The sequence below is a fragment of the Delphinus delphis genome, chromosome 2 (assembly GCF_949987515.2).
Source record: "Delphinus delphis chromosome 2, mDelDel1.2, whole genome shotgun sequence".
Classification (NCBI taxonomy): domain Eukaryota; kingdom Metazoa; phylum Chordata; class Mammalia; order Artiodactyla; family Delphinidae; genus Delphinus; species Delphinus delphis.
The window spans coordinates 93635901-93660415 of NC_082684.1; the positions used below are offsets into that span (position 1 = coordinate 93635901).

Consider the following 24515-nt stretch of genomic DNA (forward strand, 5'->3'; position numbering starts at 1 on the left):
TAAAAGGTATAAATATGTTGATTCAAACAATGAACTACTAGGAAAAAGCATTGATAAGTTTTTTTTTGTTATATTTTTAAATTTATTTATTTATTTATTTATTTTTGGCTGTGTTGGGTCTTCATTTCTGTGCAAGGGTTTTCTCTAGTTGTGGCAAGTGGGGGGCCACTCTTCATCGCGGTGCGCGGGCCTCTCACTATCGCAGCCTCTCTCGCTGTGGAGCACAGGCTCCAGACGCGCAGGCTCAGTACTTGTGGCTCATGGGCCTAGTTGCTCCGCGGCATGTGGGATCTTCCCAGACCAGAGCTCGAACCCGTGTCCCCTGCATTAGCAGGCAGATTCTCAACCACTGCACCACCAGGGAAGCCCCTGATAAGTGTTTTTATTACCTTGATCCTGAACCAAGAGGCTAATATTTTTGACGGTGTTAAAAACACCACAAATAAAGTAAAAAGTCAATTAAGGGAAAATATTTGTAACAAATATGACAAAGACCTATTTTCTTTAATATTCAGAGTACATTCACTGTTTACCAAGAAAATAGCAAATTCTATAGAAAAATGAGCAAAAGATGAGATTAGTTAAGCCATAGACTATAAAGGGTTAATAAACATGAAAATATGTTCAGCTTCACAAATAAGTACTAATGAAAACAACCTGGGCTTCCCTGGAGGCACAGTGGTTAAGAATCTGCCTGCCAACGTAGGGGACACAGGTTCAAGCCCTGGTCTGGGAAGATCACACATGCCGCAGAGCAACTAAGCCCATGCGCCACAACTACTGAGCCTGTGCTCTACAGCCCACGAGCCACAACTACTGAGCCCACGTGCCACAACTACTGAATCCCACGCACCTAGAGCCTGTGCTCCACAACAAGAGAAGCCACCGCAATGAGAAGCCTGCGCACCGCAACGAAGAGTAGCCCCCGCTCGCCGCAACTAGAGAAGAGCCGGCACACAGCAATGAAGATCCAACACAGCCAAAATAAATAAATTAATTAATAAAATAAAATAAAATAACCCACTTTATGTCCACCAGTTTGATAAAAATTATAAAGACTTATAATGGGCATTCTCATACACTGTTGGTAAATGTGTAAATTGGTATTGTCTTTTTGAAGGGCAGTTTGGTGGCATCTACCAAACTTGTAAGCCAACAGTTCTCCTAGGAAATTATTGTACAGAATACACAAACATATTTTTAAAAGATCATTTCAGAGATTAGCAATATACATTAAAAGCCTTAAAATGTTCATGACCCTTGGCTTAGCAGCTCCACTTGTGGGGATTTTCCCTAATGGAGTTGATTGGGTATGTACATGTATGAGGATCTTTAGTTTTTATCTCACCATTGTTTATAATTAAATAGGAAAAATAATAATTGTTCAAATGATTGATTCAGTTTTGGCGTGTGTGTGTGTATGTCTGTATAAAATACAATATTTGTTCATTACAGATGATGAGACAGTTCTTTATTAATAACAGATGCTCATATAAGAGAAAAGCAGCATAAGTTTCATTGTTTTCTAAAAATAAAATTTAAAAAGAAGTATGTCTATGTAGAAAACTAAAAATAAACTCTAAAATGTTAAAGTGGTATCTCTGGGTGATGAGGTTATAGAAGATTTTTATTGTATTTTAAGTTGTTTTCCTATTTTTCTTCTAAGATCATGGATTACTCGTGTGGTTTTAAAAACCTGATCTATCCATTTGTTTCACTTAATGCTGAATTTTGAATTCAGCTCTCTTTTTTTTAATCATTTAGAAGATGAATCTTTTAAGAGCAATTTTAATATTCAGTTTTGTTGTGTTTTTAGCTGTCAAGAGGCTGCCTCCATGTTAAACATACTATTTCCTTATTTTATAGTGGGAAAGTAAAACTGTCCTGCACAATGAGCCTTTGGTTTTAGAAGGAGGCTATGAAAATTGGCTCCTTTGTTATCCACAGTATACAACAAATGCTAAAGTCACTCCACCCCCACGAGGCAAGAATGAAGAGGTGTCTGTCTCATGTATGTATGTGAAAATTTTTGTTTAAAATTGCTTCGGTAAAATAAACTTTATTTATGTTCTCAGGGTAATGTTTTTGGTTGTGTGTGCATTTGTCCTGTCAGATAGCAGTTTGCTTTTAGGCATAAAAATACAAGATGTCCCCATCCTGGAAGTTAATGTTTATTAATTCTTTAAGGCTGTTGTGGCTGTCACCTCTTAGTTTACATTTAACTATCACATATAACATGCATGAGATATGAAGTACTGTTTATGGGGTTTGCTTTTCTTTTAAAAATATTTTTATTCTTTTGGGGATTTTAGTGGATTTTACTTACCCCTCACTGGAAGAATCAGTTCCTTCTAAACCTACTGCCCAGATGACACCTCCTACAGAAGTCAATGAAAACACAGAATTGATAAACAATCAAGATGAGAGAATGGGACCACTGAATATATCAACTCCAGTTGAACCAATTGCTGCTTCTAAATCTGATGTTTCACCCATAATTCAGCCAGTGCCTATTATAAAGAATGTTCCACAGGTATGTTCTTGATTTTCTTTTAACTTTTGTCTCTTTATTTTAATATTATATTAAATATATAGTATAGAAATATGTATCTAGCATATATATGCCTTCAGTATTTTAGAAAGAAAAATATTGAGAAATATCTATATGCTTTGGTACCTTTTTTGCTATAAAAAATTTTCATTGTAATTGTCTTACTGCCACAGCAATATTAGAATAACTAATTGGAAGGATTTTAAACCCAGCTGGGTCCATTTAGTACAGGCAGTACTAATGAAAGACAGTATTAGCACAGTGAAGTTGAACAACACTTTCAGGTGTTTTTTATTATAATTTAATTCATAGTATTTTCCCAAATAATTTGGCTTATAGATGATAGGTATGTGATGTCAATATTTTGGTTTTGAAATAGTATTTTAGTTCCATTTCCTTAGAATTTGACACATAAATAACAGGCATTTTTTATCAATAATTATTTAAAAGAGTTTAAATAAAAGATGTTACAATAGGGGGCTTTCCTGGTGGCACAGTGATTAAGAATCTGCCTGCCAGTGCAGGGGACACGGGTTCGAGCCCTGGTCCAGGAAGATCCCACATGTCACGGAGCAACTAAGCCTGTGCACCACAACTGCTGAGCCTGTGCTCTAGAGCCCGCGAGCCACAACTACTCAGCCCGCGTGCCACAACTACTGAAGCCCGCGTGCCGAGAGCCTGTGCTCCCAACAAGAGAAGCCATCACAATGAGAAGCCCGCGCACCGCAACGAAGAGTAGTCCCCACTCACCGCAACTAGAGAAAGCGCGCGCGCAGCAACGAAGACCCAACGCAGCCAAAAATAAAATAAATAAATTTATTTTTTAAAAAAAGATGTTACAATAAAAAACTTGTAGCATCTTTCTCTTCATTAGATTTTACTTAAAGGAAGGTTAACTGATTCTTTCCTGTGTGTTTTCCAACAAGATTTTTTAGCATTTACTTTTAATTTTTTTTCCTCAGGTATATTTAAATAGTATTTCACATTTGAAGTGGATGACATCTGGTTTGTGGAGCAGAAAATTAGTCATTTTTTTGTTGTAAAATGAAGTGGTTCATTTCTTCATTTTTTATGGCCTGCTTTTAATATTTCTGATTAAATCTTAAGACTAAATAGTATTTGAATAAATTATTCTTAAAATGGAAATTTAAGAAATTTTAAAAAGGGCTTCCCTGGTGGCGCAGTGGTTGAGAGTCTGCCTGCCGATGCAGGGGACACGGGTTCGTGCCCTGGTCCGGGAAGATCCCACATGCCGTGGAGCGGCTAGGCCCGTGAGCCATGGCCGCTGAGCCTGCGCATCGGAAACCTGTGCTCTGCAACGGGAGAGGCCACAACAGTGAGAGGCCCACGTAACGCCCAAAAAAAAAAAAAAAAAGAAATTTTAAAAAGAGCTTATGATATTGCACTTCCTTTCAACTTAATCAACATGTTATTTGCACCCTAATCCCTTCGTGACTTTCCGAGATATGTACAATTTATCAAACACATTTTGAGGATTTCCTATATGAAACAAAATATGAAGGTTTACAAATATGGGTCATCCATGGATTCTGTCTGATGTTTAGGAGAGACATGGACAAAATCAACCATAGCATAATGCAGAATATCCTAACTGTTTTTAATAGTCACTAGAGCACACAGCAAAGAGAGAAATTCTGACTGAGAGTGGGTATCATCAGGGGGTCTTCATGGAGGAGGTAGTATTTTTATCTGAGTTTTAAGGATTGAATAGGATTTGAGAAACAAGTGGAAAATTGTATGACTGAAGGCACAAAGCATGTTCTGGGGTCAGTGAGTAGTTTTGACATGCTTGGGCACAGCTCTCAGTTGGAGACAGGTGAGTGTGATAGTAGATAAGATTGGAAAAGTGGACAGAAGTCATCAGGAGAGACTTGGATCTCTTGGAATTTTATCCTGTAGGCGAAAGGAAAGCATTTAAAAGAATTTTAAACTTGAAAGTAACAAGATCATAGCTATGCCTTTAATATGAGTGGAAAATGGATTGTTGCCAAAATATGGATGAAAACATTTATTTTGGTTCTTGTTCACCTTTTATTAACCTCATTCTCATAGTGGTCCTTCCACTTCATTCTCAAATAAATTTAGAAAAGGGGGCGGGGAATAGTTTCATTTTTACTGAAGAGGCAAAAAGAGAAGTAAGGAGCAAAGGAATGATTCCTTCTTCCTATGGTAGTGTTTCTAATGGAAAAACATAGTTCATTTTGTAAGAACACTACACAGGTTGTTACTGGCAGATATTCTCATTTTTGTTTCAGTAAACTTCATTCTCAAGAAATGATGTTAGGGTCACTTTTAACAATTTTGTATGGTTAGTATGTTGTTAAATTGAGATAATTACTCAGTTTGTCTTTAGTATCTTATCTCTTATGAAAGTTGTTATGGAATATTTTATTCATTTGCCCTGCAACATTTATTTACTAAGTGTCAGGCACAATCTCTACCCTCCTGGAGCTTATGTGCTCAGAGGGAGGAAAGATTTTAAACAGACAATTATAGTTATTTAATCAGAATCCCAGTAAATACTATGAGGGAAAAGAATAGGGTATTATGAGGGCATATATCAGGGGACTTGGCTAGTCTTAGGGATCAGGGAAGTGTTTAAGGAAGAGATATTTAAGCCAAGATCTAATGTTGTGGTGGGGATTATCTAGATGAATAGCTGGTATAAAGACCTGAGTTGGGAAGGAGCATGGCATCTTTGAGGAATTAAGTGGAGGGAGGTAAGTATGGCTGGTGTAACAAGTAGTATGAGATAAGACTGGGGAGATAGGCAGAAGTGAGACCACACAGGCATGGCAAGGATTTTAGATGTAATCTAAGTACAGTGAGTGGCTATTTAAAATAAGGTTTTAAGTAGGTGGTTGGATTTGTGCTTTAAAATGATTACTCTGGTAACAGTGTGGAGAAATAAATTTTCTGGTTTGAGCAACTATTTGCATAGTGGTCACACCCATGTGTTTGTGGGGCGAAATCATGAATTCTGTTTTGTCCGTTTTAGGTTTGTGGTATATGTGAGACACTCACATGAAGATATTGAGTAGGCAGTTGGTTATGTAGAAATGGAACATTAGGTATGCCCAGGTCTGGGTTTTATGTTTTAGAGTGAACTCTTCATGTACAGAACATATCAGTGTATTGAAAGTGTGGAATCAAGAGGACGTAAGTGCCAAGTGCCTTCTGAGAAATCTTGACATTGGATAATTTACAAGTAGATGTTTTGGTAGATGTTGTCTCCACACAGTGATGGTTCTTTTATCACAACTTGATATCAAGAACTGAGGTTACCATGTTCCTGGATTTTGACAAAAGTATGTTTTTCTCTGTTTTTGTTGATATAGATTGATCGTACTAAAAAACCGGCAGTCAAATTGCCTGAAGATCATAGAATAAAATCTGAAATTACAGATCATGAGCAACAGTCTCCTCAGAATGGAAAAGTTGTTCCTGATCGGTCCACAAAACCGGTATTTCCCCTTCCAACTGCCATGTTAACAGATGAAGAAAAAGCTCGTATTCATGCAGAAACTGCTCTTCTAATGGAGAAAAACAAACAAGAAAAAGAACTTAGAGAAAGGCAGCAAGAGGAACAGAAAGAGAAACTGAGGAAAGAAGAAGAAGAACAAAAAGACAGGAAGAAACAAGAAGCTGAAGAAAATGAAATCACAGAGAAGGAACAAAAAGCAAAAGAACAAATGGAAAAGAAAGAAAGTGAACAGGCCAAGAAAGAAGATAAAGAAACCTCAGCAAAGAAGGGCAGAGAAATAACAGGAGTAAAAAGACAAAGTAAAAGTGAACATGAAACTACTGATGCCAAGAAATCTGTGGAAGATAGGGGGAAAAGGTGTCCAACCCCAGAAGTGCAGAAAAAGTCAACAGGAGATGTGCCCCATGCCTCTGTGGCAGGAGATTCCAGTTCAGGCAAGGTAAGCAGAAACAAACAGTACAAGTTGCCAACTAAGTGTAATAAAATGTATATAAATAAATAATAAAATGTATATAAAAAGATGACACCAGTAGCATTCCATAAACAGGGCAGGCATTTTAAGTAATTTTCTTAGGAGATGATAGATTTGTACTGATCCACCTACATTTGCTTACCTACTGTTATTTGATTGGTTGGGAATGGAATTGCTTTTTGTGTCTATGAGATGCAACATATTTTCGATAATTGAGATAAATAGCTACGTTCTTCATTTTATTTTACTAAATTTATTTATTTATTTTTGGCTGCATTGGGTCTTCGTTGCTGCGCATGGGCTTTTCTCTAGTTGCAGCGAGCAGGGGCTACTCTTTGTTGCAGTGCTCGGGCTTCTCATTGTGGTGGCTTCTCTTGTTGCGAAGCATGGGCTCTAGGTGCAAGGGCTTCAGTAGTTGTGGCGCATGGGCTCGGTAGTTGTGGCTCACGGGCTGTAGAGCACAGGCTCAGCAGTTGTGGCGCATGGGCTAAGTTGCTCCACGGCATGTGGAATCTTCCCAGACCAGGGCTTAAACCCATGTCCCTTGCATTGGCAGGCAGATTCTTAACCACTGCACCACCAGGGAAGTTCTACATTCTTTATTTTTATTCTTGATGTATGATCATCAAAAGACTAGAATGAAATATAATACGATCTCCGAATGGAGGAATTTGCTGCCAAATATTTATATAATGAAGTTTGTCTCTGCTTAGAATATGTCCAAAATCAGTGACATCTGAATGAACCAACATTTATCTTTGTGTATAATGTTTTTTCTGTCAGGTCTATGTCATTTTGTTTGTTGATTCATGTAGTCAATAATCTTTGCAATAACCCCATTAATGTTGCCTTTTTCTGCCCTTGGCTATTCCCCAACATTGATTTTCAAAATTTTGGAGGAGATTTTTTTTTTTTCTTTTTTCTTTTTGGCTTCCCTGTGCAGTTTTCAGGATCTCAGTTCCCAGACCAGAGATTGAACCTGGCCACAGCAGTGAAAGCACCAGATCCTAACCACTAGACCACCAGGGAAGTCCCCTGGAGATTTTTTTTTAACCTAATAATATCATGTATGCTTTTCATGGGCTTCTTTTTTGCCTTTTTGTTTTATTTTGTTGCTCTTGTTGTTGTCTTACGCAATTAACAATGCCTTTCCCTTTTGAACACTAAACTAAATAAGTGTTTTGGGTTTTTTTAATCCTACTTTATTTTTTTCCTTCTAGTTATATTGAGATATTAATGACATACAGCACTGTATAAGTTTAAGATGTACAGCATAATGATTTGACTTACATACATCATGAAATAATTATCACAGTAAATTTAATGAATACCCATCATCTCATAGAGATACAAAATTAAAGAAACAGTAAAAAAAAAAATTGTGTGATAAGAACTCTTAGGATTTACTTACTTAACATCTTTCATATGTAATGTACAGCAGTGTTGAGTATATTTGTCATGTCGTACATTACATCCCCAGTACTTACTTACCTTATAACTGGAAGTTTGTACCTTACAATTACCTTCATCCAGTTCCCCCTACTCCCACCTCCGATAAACACAAATCTGATCTTTTTTCCTATGTGTTTGTTTTTGAAGTATAAATGATTTATAACGCTGTTAGTTCCTGTTACACGACATAGCAATTTGGTATTTCTATACGTTTCAAAATGATCACCGTAATAAGTCTAGTTACGATATGTCACCATACAAGGATACATAGCTATTGACTATATTCCCCACACTGTATATATTTCATCCCTGTGACATTTATTTTGCAACTGAAAGTTTATACCTCTTAATCTCCCTCACCTATTTCTTTCCTCCCCACACTGTCCTCCCCTATGGCAACCACCTGTTTGTTCTCTGTATCTATAACTGTTTCTGTTTTATGTTTGTTCATTTGTTTTTTAGCTTCTACATGTAAGCGAAATCATACAATATTTTATCTTTTTGGGGCTGACTTATTTCACTTAGCATACTACCCTCTAGGTCCATCCGTGTTGTCACAAGTGGCAAGATTTCATTCTTTTTTTTTTTTTAATGGCTGACTAATGGGCACCTGGGTTGCTTCCATATCTTGGCTATTATAAATAATGCTGCAATGAATATAGGGGTACATATATCTTTTCTAATTACTGGTTTTGGTTTCTTTGGATAAATAACCAGGAGTGGAATTGCTGGATCATATGGTAGTTCTATTTTTCAGTTTTTAAGGAATCTTCATACTGTTTTTCATAGCGACTGTACCAATTTACATTCCCACCAACAGTGTTGTAGTAAGGCTCCTTTTTCTCCACGTTCTCGCCAATACTTGTTATTTGTGGTCTTTTTGATAATAGCCATTTTGACAGGTGTGAGGTAATATCTCATTGTGGTTTTGATTTGCATTTCCCTGATGACTGGTGATGTTGAGCATCTTTTCATGTGCCTGTTGGCCATCTGTATGTGTTCTTCAGAAAAATGTCTATTCAGATCCTCTGCCCATTTTTAAATCAGGTTTTTTGTTTCTTTGATGTTGAGCTGTCTGAGTTCTTTGTATAATTTGGATATTAACCCCTTATCAGATATTATCATTTGCAAGTATCTTCTCCCATTCAGTAGGTGGCCTTTTCATTTTGTTGTTAGTTTCCTTCTCTGTACAAAAGCTTTTTAATTTGATCTAGTCAAAATTTGTTTATTTTTGCTTTTGTTTCCTTTGCCTGAGGAGACATATGCAAAAAAATATTACTAAGACCGGGCTTCCCTGGTGGCGCAGTGGTTGAGAGTCCACCTGCCGATGCAGGGGACACGGGTTCGTGCCCTGGTCCAGGAAGATCCCACATGCCGCAGAGCGGCTAGGCCCATAAGCCATGGCCGCTGAGCCAGCATGTCCGGAGCCTGTGCTCTGCAACGAGAGAGGCCACGACAGTGAGAGGCCCACATAACGCAAAAAAAAAAAAAAAAAAAAATATTACTAAGACCAATGTCAAAGAGTGTTCTGCCTGTGTTTTCTTCTAGAAGTTTTATGGTTTCAGGTCTTACATTTAAGTCTTTAATCCATCTTGAATTTATTTTTGTGCATGTTGTAGGAGAATAGTCTAGTTTGATTCTTCTGCATGTAGCTGTCCAGTTTTTCCAACACCATTTTTGTTTTGTTTTTTGGGGTTTCTTTTGTTTGTTTTACATCTTCTCTCTTGGTTTTTTTGTTTGTTTGTTTGGTTTTGGTTTTGTTTTTTGGGGGGCTGCTTCACACAGCTTTCGGGATCTTAGTTCCCCGACCAGGGATTGCACCCAGGGCCACTGCAGTGAAAGCGTGGAGTCCTGACCATTGGACCACCAGGGAACTCCTGGCTTATTTTTAATATTAATAAAATGTCAGTGCTCTTTGAATGCTGAACTTTATAATGCATACATACTTTGAATTATTTCGTCCAATAAAAAGAAGTGTGGAAAAAAATTACTTGCTTCCTTATGTATCTCAAAGACCTGATCCATCAACAACACCATTTATTGAAGAGGTTATCTTTTCCCCATTGTATATTCTTCCTCCCTTGTCATAGATTAATTTGACCATGTAAGTGTGGGTTCATTTCTGGCCTCTCTGTTCTGTTCCATTGATCTGTGTGGCTGTTTTTGTGCCAGTACCATACTGGTTTGATGACTGTAGGTTTGTAGTTGAAGTCAGGGAGCATGATTCGTCCAGTTCTGTTCTTTCCTAAGATTGCTTTGGCTATTTGGGGTCTTCTGTGTTTCTGTAAACATTTTAGATTATTTGTTCTAGTTCTGTGGAAAATGCCATTGGTGTCTTTTTTGTTTTGTTTTTATCTTTTTTCTTATTAATACAGTATTTATTTGTCTTCCTTCTGTCAAACCGTGAGCCAACCCCTTTCCCCAGGCTGCCTGGGGTGGTACAGGAAAAGGAACATACAGGGCAGACAAGACACGGGAGAAAGAACTATGGGAGGTAGAAACAGCCCCTTCACATGGTGAAGAGGATGAGAAAGGCCACCATCAGGCAAAAGAGTCCCATGGCTTCCAAGAGGCAAAGCCCAGAATGGTGTAGGAGAAGAGCTGTTGCTTCAGAGAAGGGTTCCTAGCATAACCAATGATGAGGCTCCCAAACACAGTCCCAATTCCAGCCCCAGAACCAGCCACCCCTACTGTGGCAGCCCCAGCTCCAGTGAACTTGGCTGCTGTGTCAGTGTCCCTCGAAATGGCACTGGTTTGGAAGCAGCGACTAGGAATAAGTGAGGTGGTCAGGGGACTCGGGGTTGCCAAGCTGCTGTGGCTCTCATCTGTCAGCATCTCCAGTTGTTTCAGCACCACTGCAGACAGTGATCGGCTCATTAGTGGAGAGGTTCTCCTGATCAAGGAGGGGATGGAAATGAACTTGGCACACGTGTACATTTTCAGGGGCTGAAGGGCCATGGCAGGAGAGCTGCTCCCAGTGCAGAGAAGACAATAGAGAGCACCATTGGTGTTTTGATAGAGATTTCATTGAATCTGTAGATTGCCTTGGGTAGAATGGACATTTTAACAATATTAATTCTTCCAATCCATGAACACAGTATTATCTTTTCATCTGTTTGGGGCATCCTCAATTATCTTTCATTAGTGTCTTACAGTTTTCCAAGTACAGGTCTTTTACCTCCTTAGTTAGATTTATTCCTATATATTTTATTCTTTTTTAATATTTATTTATTTTCTTTATTTAAAAAAATTTTTTTTTGGCTGCATCAGGTATTAGTTGTAGCATGTGGGATCTCTCGTTGCAGCGCAGGCTTTTTGTTGTGGTGTGGGCTTCTTCTCTCTAGTTATGGCATGTGGGCTCCAGGGCATGAGGGCTCTGTAGTTGTGGTGTGTGGGCTCCAGAGCACATGGGCTCTGTAGTTTGTGCCATGCGGGCTCTCTCGTTGAGGTGTGTGAGCTCAGTAGTTGTGACACGCAGGCTTAGTTGCCCTGCGGCACGTGGGATCTTAGTTCCCCGACCAGGGATCGAACCCACATCCCCTGCATTGGAAGGTGGATTCTTTATCACTGGACCACCAGGGAAGTCCCTGTTTTATTCTTTTTGATGCAATTGTAAATGGGATTGTTTTCTTAATTTCTTTCTGGTAGTTCATTATTAGTGTATACAAATGCAACAGATTTCTGTATATGAGTTTTGTATACTGCAACTTTACCAAATTCATTGATGAGCTCTAGTAGTTTTTTGGTGGCATCTTCAGGATTTTCTATGTATAGTATGATGTCATCTTCTAACAAATAAGTTTTTATAATAGTAAGAACAGCTATAGCCCTTTTTACATTTCATATAAATGGAAATATATTTTTGGTAGTGTGAAAATGAATTCTAATTGGAGGTGAAATACTGTCTTTATTGAACATCAATTTCTATACTTCTCAAGCAGCAGTTTATGCATATACCAAAATTAACAATTCATATTAGTGCCACATTTATCCACTGAACACTTAACCTAGTAACTTTAATTATCAAAGATGTAGGTCCCATGCAAAAGCCTTCTAAACATCCAAAGTTAGGAAAATGAAGCTCATGTTCTAAAATTCTCTAACTTTATTCATAGAAGAATCAGAACTTAGGAGCTCTTACCATTTAAATATTATTCATTGTGTAGCTAGTATATGCCAGGTATTTCTACTATTGATACATAATCTTACTTATTCCTCCTAATGATAACTCTATGAGGAATTCAATTTACAGATGAAATTGAAGCTTAGAGGTTAAGTAAGTTGCCTGTGAATCACATATGCAGTTAAATTCCAAAGCCACCTTCTATCCAGAGGCAGGTAGTCTTAAGAACTTAAAGCATTCGTATTTCTGGGGTCACTTAGTATAGGTGCCAAATATGCATACAAGTCTAAATAGCCCTGAGATGATCACATGTAGTTTTTTAATGTTTCCTATAATGTAACACAAGGAAAAGTTAAGATTGCATTCATTGTATGATCCTTTTAAAAGTAGGCAAAATGTGTGATTTATTCTGGAATAAATTTTGTTTAAGTTATCACACTTTTAAGTTTTTACTTTACTGTAGTTATTTTTAAAATCTATAAGATTAAAGTGAATTTCTTAAAGCATCTATGAGAAGTTCTAAGAGGATATAAAATGAATTTTGCACTCCTGAATATTGCTCTGTATGAAATTCTATAATCGCTTCATTCTGTTTAATACGTTAATGATTTTAAATCTTTCAAGGTAGCCAAAATCATAAGAGATTTAAATAAAAGGATAATGTTCACAAGAGGCCATGGTGTGTGTACACTAATGACCTAACATCTTATATTTGGCCATGTATTATGAATCAGTGTGTCATAATCCACTGTGATTGACATCTCTTCCCCACCACTGATTCATCAAAGTTTCTTAGTTCTTTACCTTTGGAGTTAGGAAATCCCACATGGGCCCCGCCACCTTTAATTTTAAGTGTCTAATTTGACAGTAAAATCAAATAAACTTTTCAGAGCCTCATTTTTTTTTCTCTCTTTTTACATTTGCAGTCTGATGGATTTGCTTGTATTAGCTAGTGATAGGTAGGTTTTTGTTGGGGAAAAGTTAAAGTTTTGTTTCACTTCTGATTTTAATAATTTTATAGCCTGTTAAGATTAAAGGACAACCAGAAAGTGGAATTCTAAAGACTGGAACTTTTAGAGAGAATACAGAAGGCACTGAAAGATATAAAGTAAGCAACAGTTCATTGGATAGGAAAAGAAAACATGGATTATAACTATGTGGTTATCTCTACCATATCATCCTCCTCCATCTTAAGATCTTCTCTCTGAGGGTATCTTTGCTATCTTTGGTAGCATTTTTTGCTTGTTTTTGCATGATGGGTCCACTCATATGCTAAAGGGAATAGATCCTTATCTTCCTATTTAAAGTATGATGATATGTTCTATTCATTTTATGAAATTAAAAGATACTTAGGCCTTATTGTATGATCTAGCAATTCTACTTCTGGTTATATACCCAAAAGAATTGAAAGCAGACCCTCAAAGAGAAATTTATACACCCATATTCATAGAGTATTATTCATAATGGCCAAAGGATGGAAGTAACTCAAGTATACACTGATAGATGAATCTATAAAAAATGTGGTATGTACATATAATGGAATATTATTCAGCTTTTAAAAAAGAAATTCTGACATGGATGAACCTTGATGACATTACGCTAAGTGAAATAAACCAGTCACAAGAGGACAAATGTTCTTTGATTCCATTTATATAGGGTACCTAGAATGGTTAAATTCATAGAGACAGGAAGTAGAGTGGTGGTTGCCAGGGACCTAGGGGTTGGGAGAAGTTCGGAGTTGTTTAAATGGGTACAGAGTTTTAGTTTTGCAAGATGAAGAGAGTTCTGGAGAGTGGTTGCACAACAGTGTGAATATACTTAATGCCACTTACCTATACACTTAAAAATGTTCAAGATGGTAAATGTTATATTTCATCACAATTTTTAAAATATTTAGGCCTTTTATAAGATGTCTTTGCCTTTGTTTTTATTTAAGAGTTTTCTTGACGTATAATTTGAATACTATAAAAGTAATCCATTTTTAATGTACAGTTCAGTGATTTCAGTTCAGAGTTGTGAAACAGTTTTAATGCAATCCAATTTTAGGACATTTCCATCACACCAAAAAGATCTCTGTGCCCAGCTATAGTCACTCCCCATTCCAGGCACCATGAATCTAATCTTTGTCTCCACAGATTTGCCTCTTCTAGGCATTTCATACAAATAATATATGTATAGTCTTTTGTATATTTCTTTCACCTACCGTAATTTTTTGACATTCATCTATATTGTACCACGTATCAGTAGTTTATTCCTTTTGTTGCTGAGTAGTATTCCATTGTATGGGTATACCACATTTGATGGACATTGGATTGCTTCTGCTTTGGGGCTGTTATCAATAATGCTGCTATTAACATTTGCATCTAAGTGTCCTTGTATGGAAATGTATTTTCATTTCTTTTGTGTTGACACCTAGAAGTGAAATTGTCTTTGTGTTTCTATTTTTTTTTTGTTTTGGGAGTTTATTTTGATGAAGTCCAATTTATTATTTTTTCTTTTCTTCTTTTATAAATTTATTTTTTTCTCTTTGGCTGCATTGGGTCTTCGTTGCTGTGCACGGGCTTTCTCAAGTTGCAGAGAGCAGGGGCTACTCTTCATTGTGGTGGGCGGGCTTCTCATTGCAGTGGCTTCTCTTGTTGCAGAGCACAGGCTCTAGGGCACGCAGGCTTCAGTAGTTGTGGCACAAGGACTCAGTAGTTGTGGCTCACGGGCTCTAGAGCTCAGGCTCAATAGTTGTGGCACACAAGCTTAGTTGCTCTGCAACATGTGGGATCTTCCCGGACCAGGGCTCGAATCTGTGTCCCCTGCATTGGCAGGTGGATTCTTAACCACTGTGCCACCAGGGAAGCCTGTGTTTGTTTTTTTAGAGAAACTTTTAAAAGTCACTGTTATTATAGGCTTGTGCACACACACTCCTTCCCCTTGCTGTGATAATTTTAGGACTTTAAAAAAACATATATAAATGGAATATTACTCAGCCATAAAAAGAAATGAAATCGAGTTATTTGTAGTGAGGTGGATGGACCTAGAGTCTGTCATATGGAGTGAAGTAAGTCAGAAAGAGAAAAGCAAATACTGTAATCTAATGCATATATATGGAATCTAAAAAAAGAAAAAATGGTACTGATGAACCTAGTTGCAGGGCAGGAATAAAGAGGTGGACATAGAGAATGGACTTGAGGACTTGGGGTGGGAGGGGGAAGCTGGGGCGAAGTGAAAGTAGCATCGACATATATACACTACCAAATATGTAAAATAGTTGGGTGGTGGGAAGCAGCAATATAGCACAGGGAGATTGGCTTGGTGCTTTGGGATGACCTAGAGGGGTGGGATAGGGAGAATGGGAGGGGGGATATGGGGACATGTATACATATGGCTGATTCGCTTTGTTGTGCAACAGAAACTAACACAGTATTGTGAAGCAATTATACTCCAATAAAGATCTATTTAAAAAAAGAAAGAAAACATGTATAGTTCTTCATCTTTGAACTTGTTTTAAAAAATATTAAGGGCAGCAACACAAGGCTTTTTGGTTCTTTGGTACAAGTAGCTTAAGTTTGTATATGGCAAAATGTAATTTAAAAATCTTTTACTTTTTTGTTTTTTTTTCTTTAGTCTCGAGAGCCTTTGACAAGAGCACGAAGTGAAGAAATGGGGAGGATCGTACCAGGACTGCCTTCAGGCTGGGCCAAGGTAAAATTCAAAATTAGCACAGAAATAAATTACATGGTCACTGTTTTTTTAAAAAACAAAACATGTATTTGTTTATTCTGCATCTTCTCTAATGCAGAGTGGATTCTGTTTCTTCATTATAAAGGACATAACTCATTTCCCTAATTACAGCAGGGTTAGATTTTTCAGTATCCAATCTGGGATGATGGCTACAGTATATGAACATCCTGGCATTTGTCATTGAGAAACAGTGTATCACTTTAAAACCTGAAGTTGTTTGAAAGTTTAATTATAGAAGTGATTATCACCATTTTATTCAAATAATTTTAATCCAGAAGTAAATTCATCAGTGAAATACTTTTGAGTGATATTTTTGTTGTTGTTCTCTCGATGTTCATCATTTTCTGACCTTTGTTTTTCCCCATGTAAGTTTCTTGACCCTATCACTGGAACTTTTCGTTACTATCATTCGCCCACCAACACTGTTCATATGTATCCACCGGAAATGGCTCCTTCATCAGCACCTCCTTCCACCCCTCCAACTCATAAAGCCAAGCCACAGATTCCTGCCGAGCGGGATAGAGAACCGTCCAAGCTGAAGCGCTCCTACTCCTCCCCAGATATAACCCAAGCCATTCAAGAGGAAGAGAAGAGGAGACCAGCAGTAACTCCAACAGTTAATCGGGAAACCAAGTAAGTTTATCCTGACTCCTAGAAACGAATCATCTGCTGTATTTGAAAACTTCTACTCTAAGCATATCAGTTTATTAACATCAGGGCGTCAGAAAATTCTGTGGATGGCTGTCCCAGCCTTTATTTACTAAAGAGGAAAAAAGAAATAAATGGATTAAATGTCCTTGGTTTTTCTCCCAAGTGCTAACTTAAATATATCACAGAGGATTATCATATGTAATCATGTAGATATAAAAGTATACACCTTGTTAAGTTTTAAGGCAGTGTGCCATAGACTGCTTAGATGTGTTGTATAAACTTCCTGTGATCCCTAAATCTCCTTTTGAGGACCATAATTTATGGAATTATTGAGTATGTCTTGTTGCAGCTCTTAAATTCCAAACTTTTTTTTTTTTAACTCAGCCAGTAATGTGGGAGTAAACTTACATAGTATTAAAGTAATGAGCATTATAGTGTGTATCAGCTTCTATTTACCACTTCTGATCATTACTTTTGGGGGATGTAGGATAGATGGAAGTGAAAATAAATGGATTTTTCTATTTATTAAATACAATCTCTTAATTGCTAAGGAATTCTAACTAGGCTGTCTTTTTGGCCTCTTCAGAATCACCTCCGCAAAAAGTAGTTAATATATTTTCCTCATGAGAACCTTCCCTGCCAGGTAGGACTTACCTGGAGGAGATTTTGTAAAATTGTTAAATCTAGTTATAGATTTTAGGGCTCACTATTAAAGCTGGTGAGGTGTAATTCCTTCTTGAATTATCATTCTTATGAAAGTTTGTTAATTTGACAGTTTTAAAAACTACAGCATATGCAGTTCATGTATTTTTTTATCTGTGTTGAACAGAGAAATAGCACATGAGTGCATACACCTGAGCCATGTGTAAAGAAAAGGTGGTTGAAATATAATCTGTTCTCAGTATTCCTTTCAGAGGTGGAAATATACTTAGGATCAATAATAAACGAAAGACTTATCAATTAGGAGTTTTCTTAATGCTGTAGCAGTTCTAGAAGTTCCACATGTACATCAAATACACTAAGTAACAAAAGTCTTGGAGGCATTCTCTAGTCTAGTGCTGTCCAATAGACATGTTGATAGAAATGTTCTGTATCTGTGCTGTCCAGTATGGTAGTGGCTATTTTGAATTGTGGCTAATGTAACTAAAAAGCTAAATTTTAAATTTTATCTTAAATTTATATAGCCACCTGTGGCTAGTGGCTACTACCATATTTGTCAGCACAGCTCTAGACTTTAGGTTATAGTACCCAAATAACCTCTGCCTGCTTGATAATATACTCCACAGTACCATATATATATATACACACATACACTTTTTTTTTTTTTTTTTTGATTCCTTGTTTGGCATTCTGGTTGAATACAACATATGGTAATGCTAAATTTCCTGGGATCATTTAAAGAAGTTTGAAAGAACCTTCTCTACTAGAAGACTCTACCTGTTCATGAGAAGCCAGAGAATCTATCTCAGGGTATCTGTAAAAAACCATGGACTCACATAAGAGGTTAAAGGTGTTTGTTTCATGGGAGAGTCACAGAATATAACCAGTGTTAACCTAGATACTAAATGTCCTGTAAGACCCATTACCTTATGAGCTAACTTAATAACTATTTGCAAGATTACTGAATACACTGGTACAGATGCTGGAGTTTACTGCCCTTTGTAGTGTGAACCTTCATTTCAGGTGCTGTGCATTTTAAAGTATCTTGTACACATTTTTCTTCCTTAGGCCAACAAGCTACCCTAAAACTGAGATCACAAGGCTTTCTGCTTCTCAAATTCGGAACCTCAATCCTGTTTTTGGAGGATCTGGACCAGCTCTCACCGGACTTCGTAATTTAGGAAATACTTGTTACATGAACTCAATACTGCAGTGCCTATGTAATACTCCACATCTGGCTGATTATTTCAACCGCAACTGTTATCAGGATGATATTAATAGGTAAAGAAATATCATACTTTTTGCAGTACAGTATTAAAAGGGTGATCTAACCACGCTTCCTTACCAGCCAGTTCCAGAGATGTCAAATTAGGAAAGAGGAAAATATTCTTAAGAACAGTGTAGAAATTGCCAGGACATGGAAGCAACCTAAGTGTCCATCGACAGATGAATGGATAAAGAAGATGTGGCACATATATACAGTGGAATCTTACTCAGCCATAAAAAGAAATGAAGTTGAGTTATTTGTAGTGAGGTGGATAGACCTAGAGACTGTCATACAGAGTGAAGTAAGTCAGAAAGAGAAAAACAAATACTGTATGCTAACACATATATATGGAATCTAAAAATAAAAAATGGTTCTGAAGAACCTAGGGGTAAGACGGGAATAAAGACGCAGATGCAGAGAATGGACTTGAGGACACAGGGAGGGGGAAGGGTAAGCTGGGACGAAGTGAGAGAGCGGCATGGACATATATACACTACCAAATGTAAATAGATAGCTAGTGGAAAGCAGCAGCATAGCACAGGGAGATCAGCTCGGTGCTTTGTGACCACCTAGAGGGGTGAGATAGGTAGGGTGGGAGGGAGACGCAAGAGGGGGATATATGCATACGTATAGCTGATTCACTTTGTTATACAGCAGAAACTAACACACCATTGTAAAGCAATTATACTCCAATAAAGATGTTTAAAAAAAAAAAAAGAACAGTGTAGAGAAAAGCCTCCTCTGATTGGTAAAGGACAACAGGAAAGGAACAGTACAAGAAGGTGGAACCACACTGTCTTAAACTGGAGCCTGTTGATAAGGAATAGGAGACCGTGCAGGGCTGGCAGCCAAAAAGAAGCAAGTTGGAGGGGTGTAATCAAAGTAAGATTCAGATAGGTATTTGGTAATAAACCTGTGAATAAGTATTTTAGTGTAGTGTAGGGTCACATATTACAGTATTGATGTCAAGAACCCACTGTACCTTGGCTTTTTATAATTCCTGTATTGCTTTTTTGTAACTTTAATTTTATTTGCAAAGGTCAAATTTGTTGGGGCATAAAGGTGAAGTGGCGGAAGAATTTGGCATAATCATGAAAGCCCTGTGGACAGGACAGTACAGGTATATCAGTCCAAAAGACTTTAAAATCACTATTGGGAAGATCAATGACCAGTTTGCAGGATACAGCCAGCAAGATTCACAAGAACTGCTTCTGTTCCTAATGGATGGTCTCCATGAAGATCTTAATAAAGTAAGAAATTTTTCTAAGTTGCAGAGGCCCCTTAGGGTTGCTTAACATTGTACTCATTTTTATAGCAATTTAAAATTATAGTTGGTGATTGTTCGGTGCTAATTTATTGAAACCTAGTGACTCTGTACTATGGCATGGAAGTTTAAAACAAATATAACTGATAGGTCTAATATTTGAAAGGAAGTATATGCAATTTGTATTTACTTATGAAAATGTTAACAGGTTGTATTACTGCAAGAAGTTTGTAAACGTTGTAAATTTGTAAAAATAGTTGTCAGAGATGCTGTGTTTGTGACCCACATGACCAAATGATTCATGTGAAAAGTTATTACTGAGGCATCTTAGTCTGTGTACTGTGGCTTCTTTTTAGCACCAAGCTGTCCTCTTTCAGAACCTTTGGGGTCACCTTTCTTACCAGCAACCACAGACATACACAAATAGATACACACACTTATATATGTATATGTGTGTGAATATATGTATGTTGTGTGTGTCTATATGTGTATATGTGTGTGAAGGTAGGTAGGTAGGTAGGTAGGTAGATAGATAGATAGAATGTATCCATCCATGAGACTAGGACAGCAAAATAACATCTGTCTAGTTGTAGTCCTAACTCCCAGCTATATGTGGAATGTCTTTTCAAAACCAGACTTTTCAGCTCTTTAAATAAAAATTTGTTGAGCAATTGCAACAAGTTACATCCTTTGATAAAGTGGGTTTTGGTATTTTAGGAGGTTTTCTTGGCTAGAATTTTTTTGTAGCACTTGATGAGATTAGAATTCCTTTCTGAAAAGAACAAGAAGTGTTTCTAAATCTGCAGAGTGTTTGTATTTAATATACGCTTTCAATTTTATATTTAAATGTTGACTTTGAGATATTAATATAGAGTCTAAATTTTATTTCCAGGCTGATAATCGGAAGAGACATAAAGAAGAAAATAATGATCATCTCGATGACTTTAAAGCTGCAGAACACGCTTGGCAGAAGCACAAGCAGCTCAATGAATCTATCATTGTTGCCCTTTTTCAGGGTCAATTCAAATCCACAGTACAGTGCCTCACCTGCCACAGAAAGTCTAGGACATTTGAGGCGTTCATGTATCTGTCTCTACCACTAGCATCTACAAGTAAATGTACATTACAGGTAAGTTTAGGATTGAGAGAAAATGATTTGTTGAAGAAAAATTCTGTTCATATGCACATAGAGGTGTACTTTATTCAGTAATTTATTTCTCTTGTTTGCCCCATAAACATTTTACAGGTTAAAACTTAAACAAAAATTTTGTTTTAATTAGGCCTCTGTAGATTAGGAAAAAACCAGCATTTTTAAAAAGAAATTTTCCTTTTTAAAAGATACTTTCCTATAAACTATTCTTTTAGAGTTAATAATTTTTTTTAAAGTTTGTATTTATTGAAGAAGTTTTAAAAGTTAATTTGGAAAATTGTATGTTGACTTTAATTTAGGTACAGTTTTATAGGAATTTGCTCTACATGGGTATGTCAAATAAATATGTTTTGCAGACAACAGTGGTGTGATTTAGAGAGCTTGTTGACACCCTTTAGTGTTGGCTTCCTGTTAGTCAGAACTTCCGAGCCACCAGGTAGAAGTTCCTCAGTGCTCTCAGGGCATGCAGGACTTCTTCTCTCCACCATTGGCAGCACCACCACTCGCCACACTCTTTGTCACTGTCAGCTCCCATCTGGGTCTGCATCCCTCACTAGATCATAAACTTTGTGGGGGCAGGAACTGTTTTGTAATAGTTTACTGTTGTATTCCTCATGCCTGGCAGAGTAACTTATTGAATAGATGCTCAGGAATACTGTGTTGAAAATATTAACAAGTATCTACTACTTGTTTTTGCCTCTAGGATTGCCTTAGATTATTTTCCAAAGAAGAAAAACTCACAGATAACAACAGGTTTTACTGCAGTCATTGCAGAACTCGACGGGATTCGCTAAAAAAGATAGAAATCTGGAAGTTGCCACCTGTACTTTTAGTGCATCTGAAACGGTAAAAGGGACACATTTTTCTTAGTGTTTAGTACTTTTTAGATGAAGGACTTCTAAGTCTTTTATTCTAAACACTTTGTTTTACTACCTGCTTAGGATGTATAACAAAGGAAGATCATCTGGTTAGGGTATCTCTAGGGAAACTAGGCAGAAATGATGAGATTCTAGTTCACCTTAGTGTCTGTAATAACAGGGCAAAGTGACAGCATCACTCTTTCATATAATTCTGTTTTTAAAAATCTGTGAAACTAGTGGGGAGGGATAGATTGGGAGTTTGAAATTGACATGTACACACTGCTATATTTAAAATGGATAACCAAGAGAATTCCCTGGTTTCCCAGTGGTTAGGACTCTGCACTTTCACTGCTGAGGGTGTGGGTTCAGTCCCTGGTCGGGGAATTAAGATCCTACAAGCCACGCAGCACAGCCAAAAAAATTAAAAATAAAAAATAAATAGATAGTGAGTAAGGACCGACTGTAGAGCACAGGGAACTCTGCTCAATATTCTATAATAACCTAAATGGGAAAAGAATTTGAAAAAGGATAGATACATGTATATGTGTAACTGAATCACTTTGCTGTACACCCAAAACTAACACACATTGTTAATCAATGATAATCCAATATAAAATTTTAAAAATAAAATCAGTGAAACTAAATTATTGCATTTCAAATATGAAAATTTTAAATCATTACAAAGCATTCAGTGAAAATGTATAAAAATAATGTTATACAATATAACTAACACACTATTAGATAAAATTTATCATTCAAACAATATAGTAAACATAAAAAATACTGTGCTGAAAATGAAATATATGAGTTTTTTTAAAGTATAATTTTTAAAGATAAAACATTAAGGATGCCATTGTAGAGTGCAGACATATTTTTGCCCATATTTTTCCAGCCAATGAAAAAGATCTGGACCTATAGCAGTAGAAGAATAATGGCGAGAGAGTTGTAAAACACGTGCCAGGTCTTTTGCTCTGATTCTTTGTCTTTATGGTATCCATCTGTGGAGTGATAACTTTAAGTCATTTTTTGGAAAAACTTTAAAAGGAAGTTTCATCTGTTTATTGAGAGCTCTAATTTTTGTTTCAAAGAAAGCATTTCTTTTTAATTTTTTGTTTCATCTTATATTATTGGAGATTCTTAGGCAGTTATTTATGTTAATTTCCACATTGATATATTCAGATTCCTCTTGTGTAAATTTTCTAACAAAAGCTTATATCAGTTGTCCTTTTCTGCTTCTTGCAGATTGTGGAGGTATAAACATTCTATAAATGATTACACATTTGTTCTGTTAAGATTTTTAATGCTGTGTATTACTCTTGGAGAATATCTAAAAGTATAAATGGTTCAGAGTTCATTTTTTAAAAAATAATTCTGAAATAACCAGTATTTTGGTGTTTAAAGAAGCAGAATATGTCAGGATAATGGAATGCCATTATTTCAGTCACTAATTTATGTGCTTGCAATTACCAGCTCTAGTGTCCCCAAAAGTACAAGCTTAAATCTAGAGCAGCTCTCCTCTGTCATTCCTCTGTACTTTTGTGGTGATTAGCATTATAAATGGGGGTTTTCATAACTTTTTACCTTTGTAGAAGACTAATCTAATAGCTTTAGCTGGGTCTACGGATTAAGGGACCAAGGTATGGCCCTACCTCTACCACTCTAGCTGTTTGACCTGCGGTTAGACATTTAACTCATTATTGATGGGGGATTTTTGCAGAAACTAAGGCCTGCGGCTGGCGATTTGTTATGTAAATGAATATTGAAATGCCTACAGTCAATACGTTCGGGTAACAAAAGACGTATTAATACGTCTCTGGTCAATAATGTGTTAATATCTGTGTACGGCAGTTTCTTCATTTGTAAAACAAATGAAACCAAGTACAGCAAGTCCCCTATATACGAACGAGTTCTGTTCTGAGAGTGCATCTGTAAGTCCAATTCATTTGTAAGTCCAACAAAGTTAGCCTAGGTACCCAACTAACTCCACTATATAGTAATAGGCGTTACTGTAATAGGTTTATAATACTTTTCACACAAATAATACATAAAAAACAAACACAAAAAATAAAACAGGGCTTCCCTGGGGGTGCAGTGGTTGAGAGTGCCTGCCGATGCAGGGGACACGGGTTCGTGCCCCGGTCCGGGAAGATCCCACATGCCACGGAGCCTGCACGTCCGGAGCCTGTGCTCTGCAACGGGAGAGGCCACAACAGTGAGAGGCCCACGTACCACAAAAAAATAAAATAAAATATTTTTAATCTTACAGTATAGTACCTTGAAAAGTATAGTAGTACAGTACAACAGCTGGCATACACGGGCACATTCACGTCTTTGGAAGTTCACAATTTGAAGATTCGTATGTAGGGGACTTACGTTATCTTTTTCTTCTTCTTTTTTTCTCTTCCTTTTTTCTTTTTTGGCTGCACCATGCGGCATGTGGGATCTTAGTTCCCCAACCAGGGATCGATCCCACGCCCCGTACATTGGAAGCGCTGAGTCTTAACCTCTGGACCACCAGGGAAGTCCCAAACCAGGTGTCTTTAACAGGTCCCTCCACTATTAAAATTCTGATTGTGTGTTTGAAATGGATTTTATGGTCCTGTCTAAAAATCTGGATTGTTAATGAATGAATTAGGGTTCATTCTGATGTCTTTGGTCTGTCAGTGTAATTGCTGTAATGTTATGCTCTACAGTTTTTCGTATGATGGCAGATGGAAGCAAAAATTACAGACATCTGTGGACTTCCCATTAGAAAATCTTGACTTGTCACAGTATGTTATTGGTCCAAAGAACAATTTGAGGAAATATAACTTGTTTTCTGTTTCGGT

The 24515-nt window shown here is 37.0% G+C and overlaps 1 protein-coding gene and 1 pseudogene across 3 annotated transcripts in view; one reads left to right on the top strand and one right to left on the bottom strand.

Moving 5' to 3' along the window:
- USP8 (ubiquitin specific peptidase 8) overlaps positions 1-24515 on the top strand; it is a 59660-nt gene that overhangs the window by 34148 nt on the left and 997 nt on the right. For all 3 annotated transcript variants that reach the window (XM_060005230.1, XM_060005228.1, XM_060005231.1), the window contains 10 exons: positions 1867-2011; positions 2313-2533; positions 5911-6495; positions 15719-15796; positions 16206-16468; positions 18215-18427; positions 19453-19663; positions 20570-20806; positions 21531-21673; positions 24381-24513. In XM_060005230.1, the coding sequence (XP_059861213.1) occupies positions 1867-2011; positions 2313-2533; positions 5911-6495; positions 15719-15796; positions 16206-16468; positions 18215-18427; positions 19453-19663; positions 20570-20806; positions 21531-21673; positions 24381-24513 (2229 nt within the window). The remainder of the gene's footprint in view (positions 1-1866; positions 2012-2312; positions 2534-5910; positions 6496-15718; positions 15797-16205; positions 16469-18214; positions 18428-19452; positions 19664-20569; positions 20807-21530; positions 21674-24380; positions 24514-24515) is intronic.
- On the bottom strand, positions 10424-11178 carry LOC132419693 (ATP synthase F(0) complex subunit C2, mitochondrial pseudogene; annotated as a pseudogene).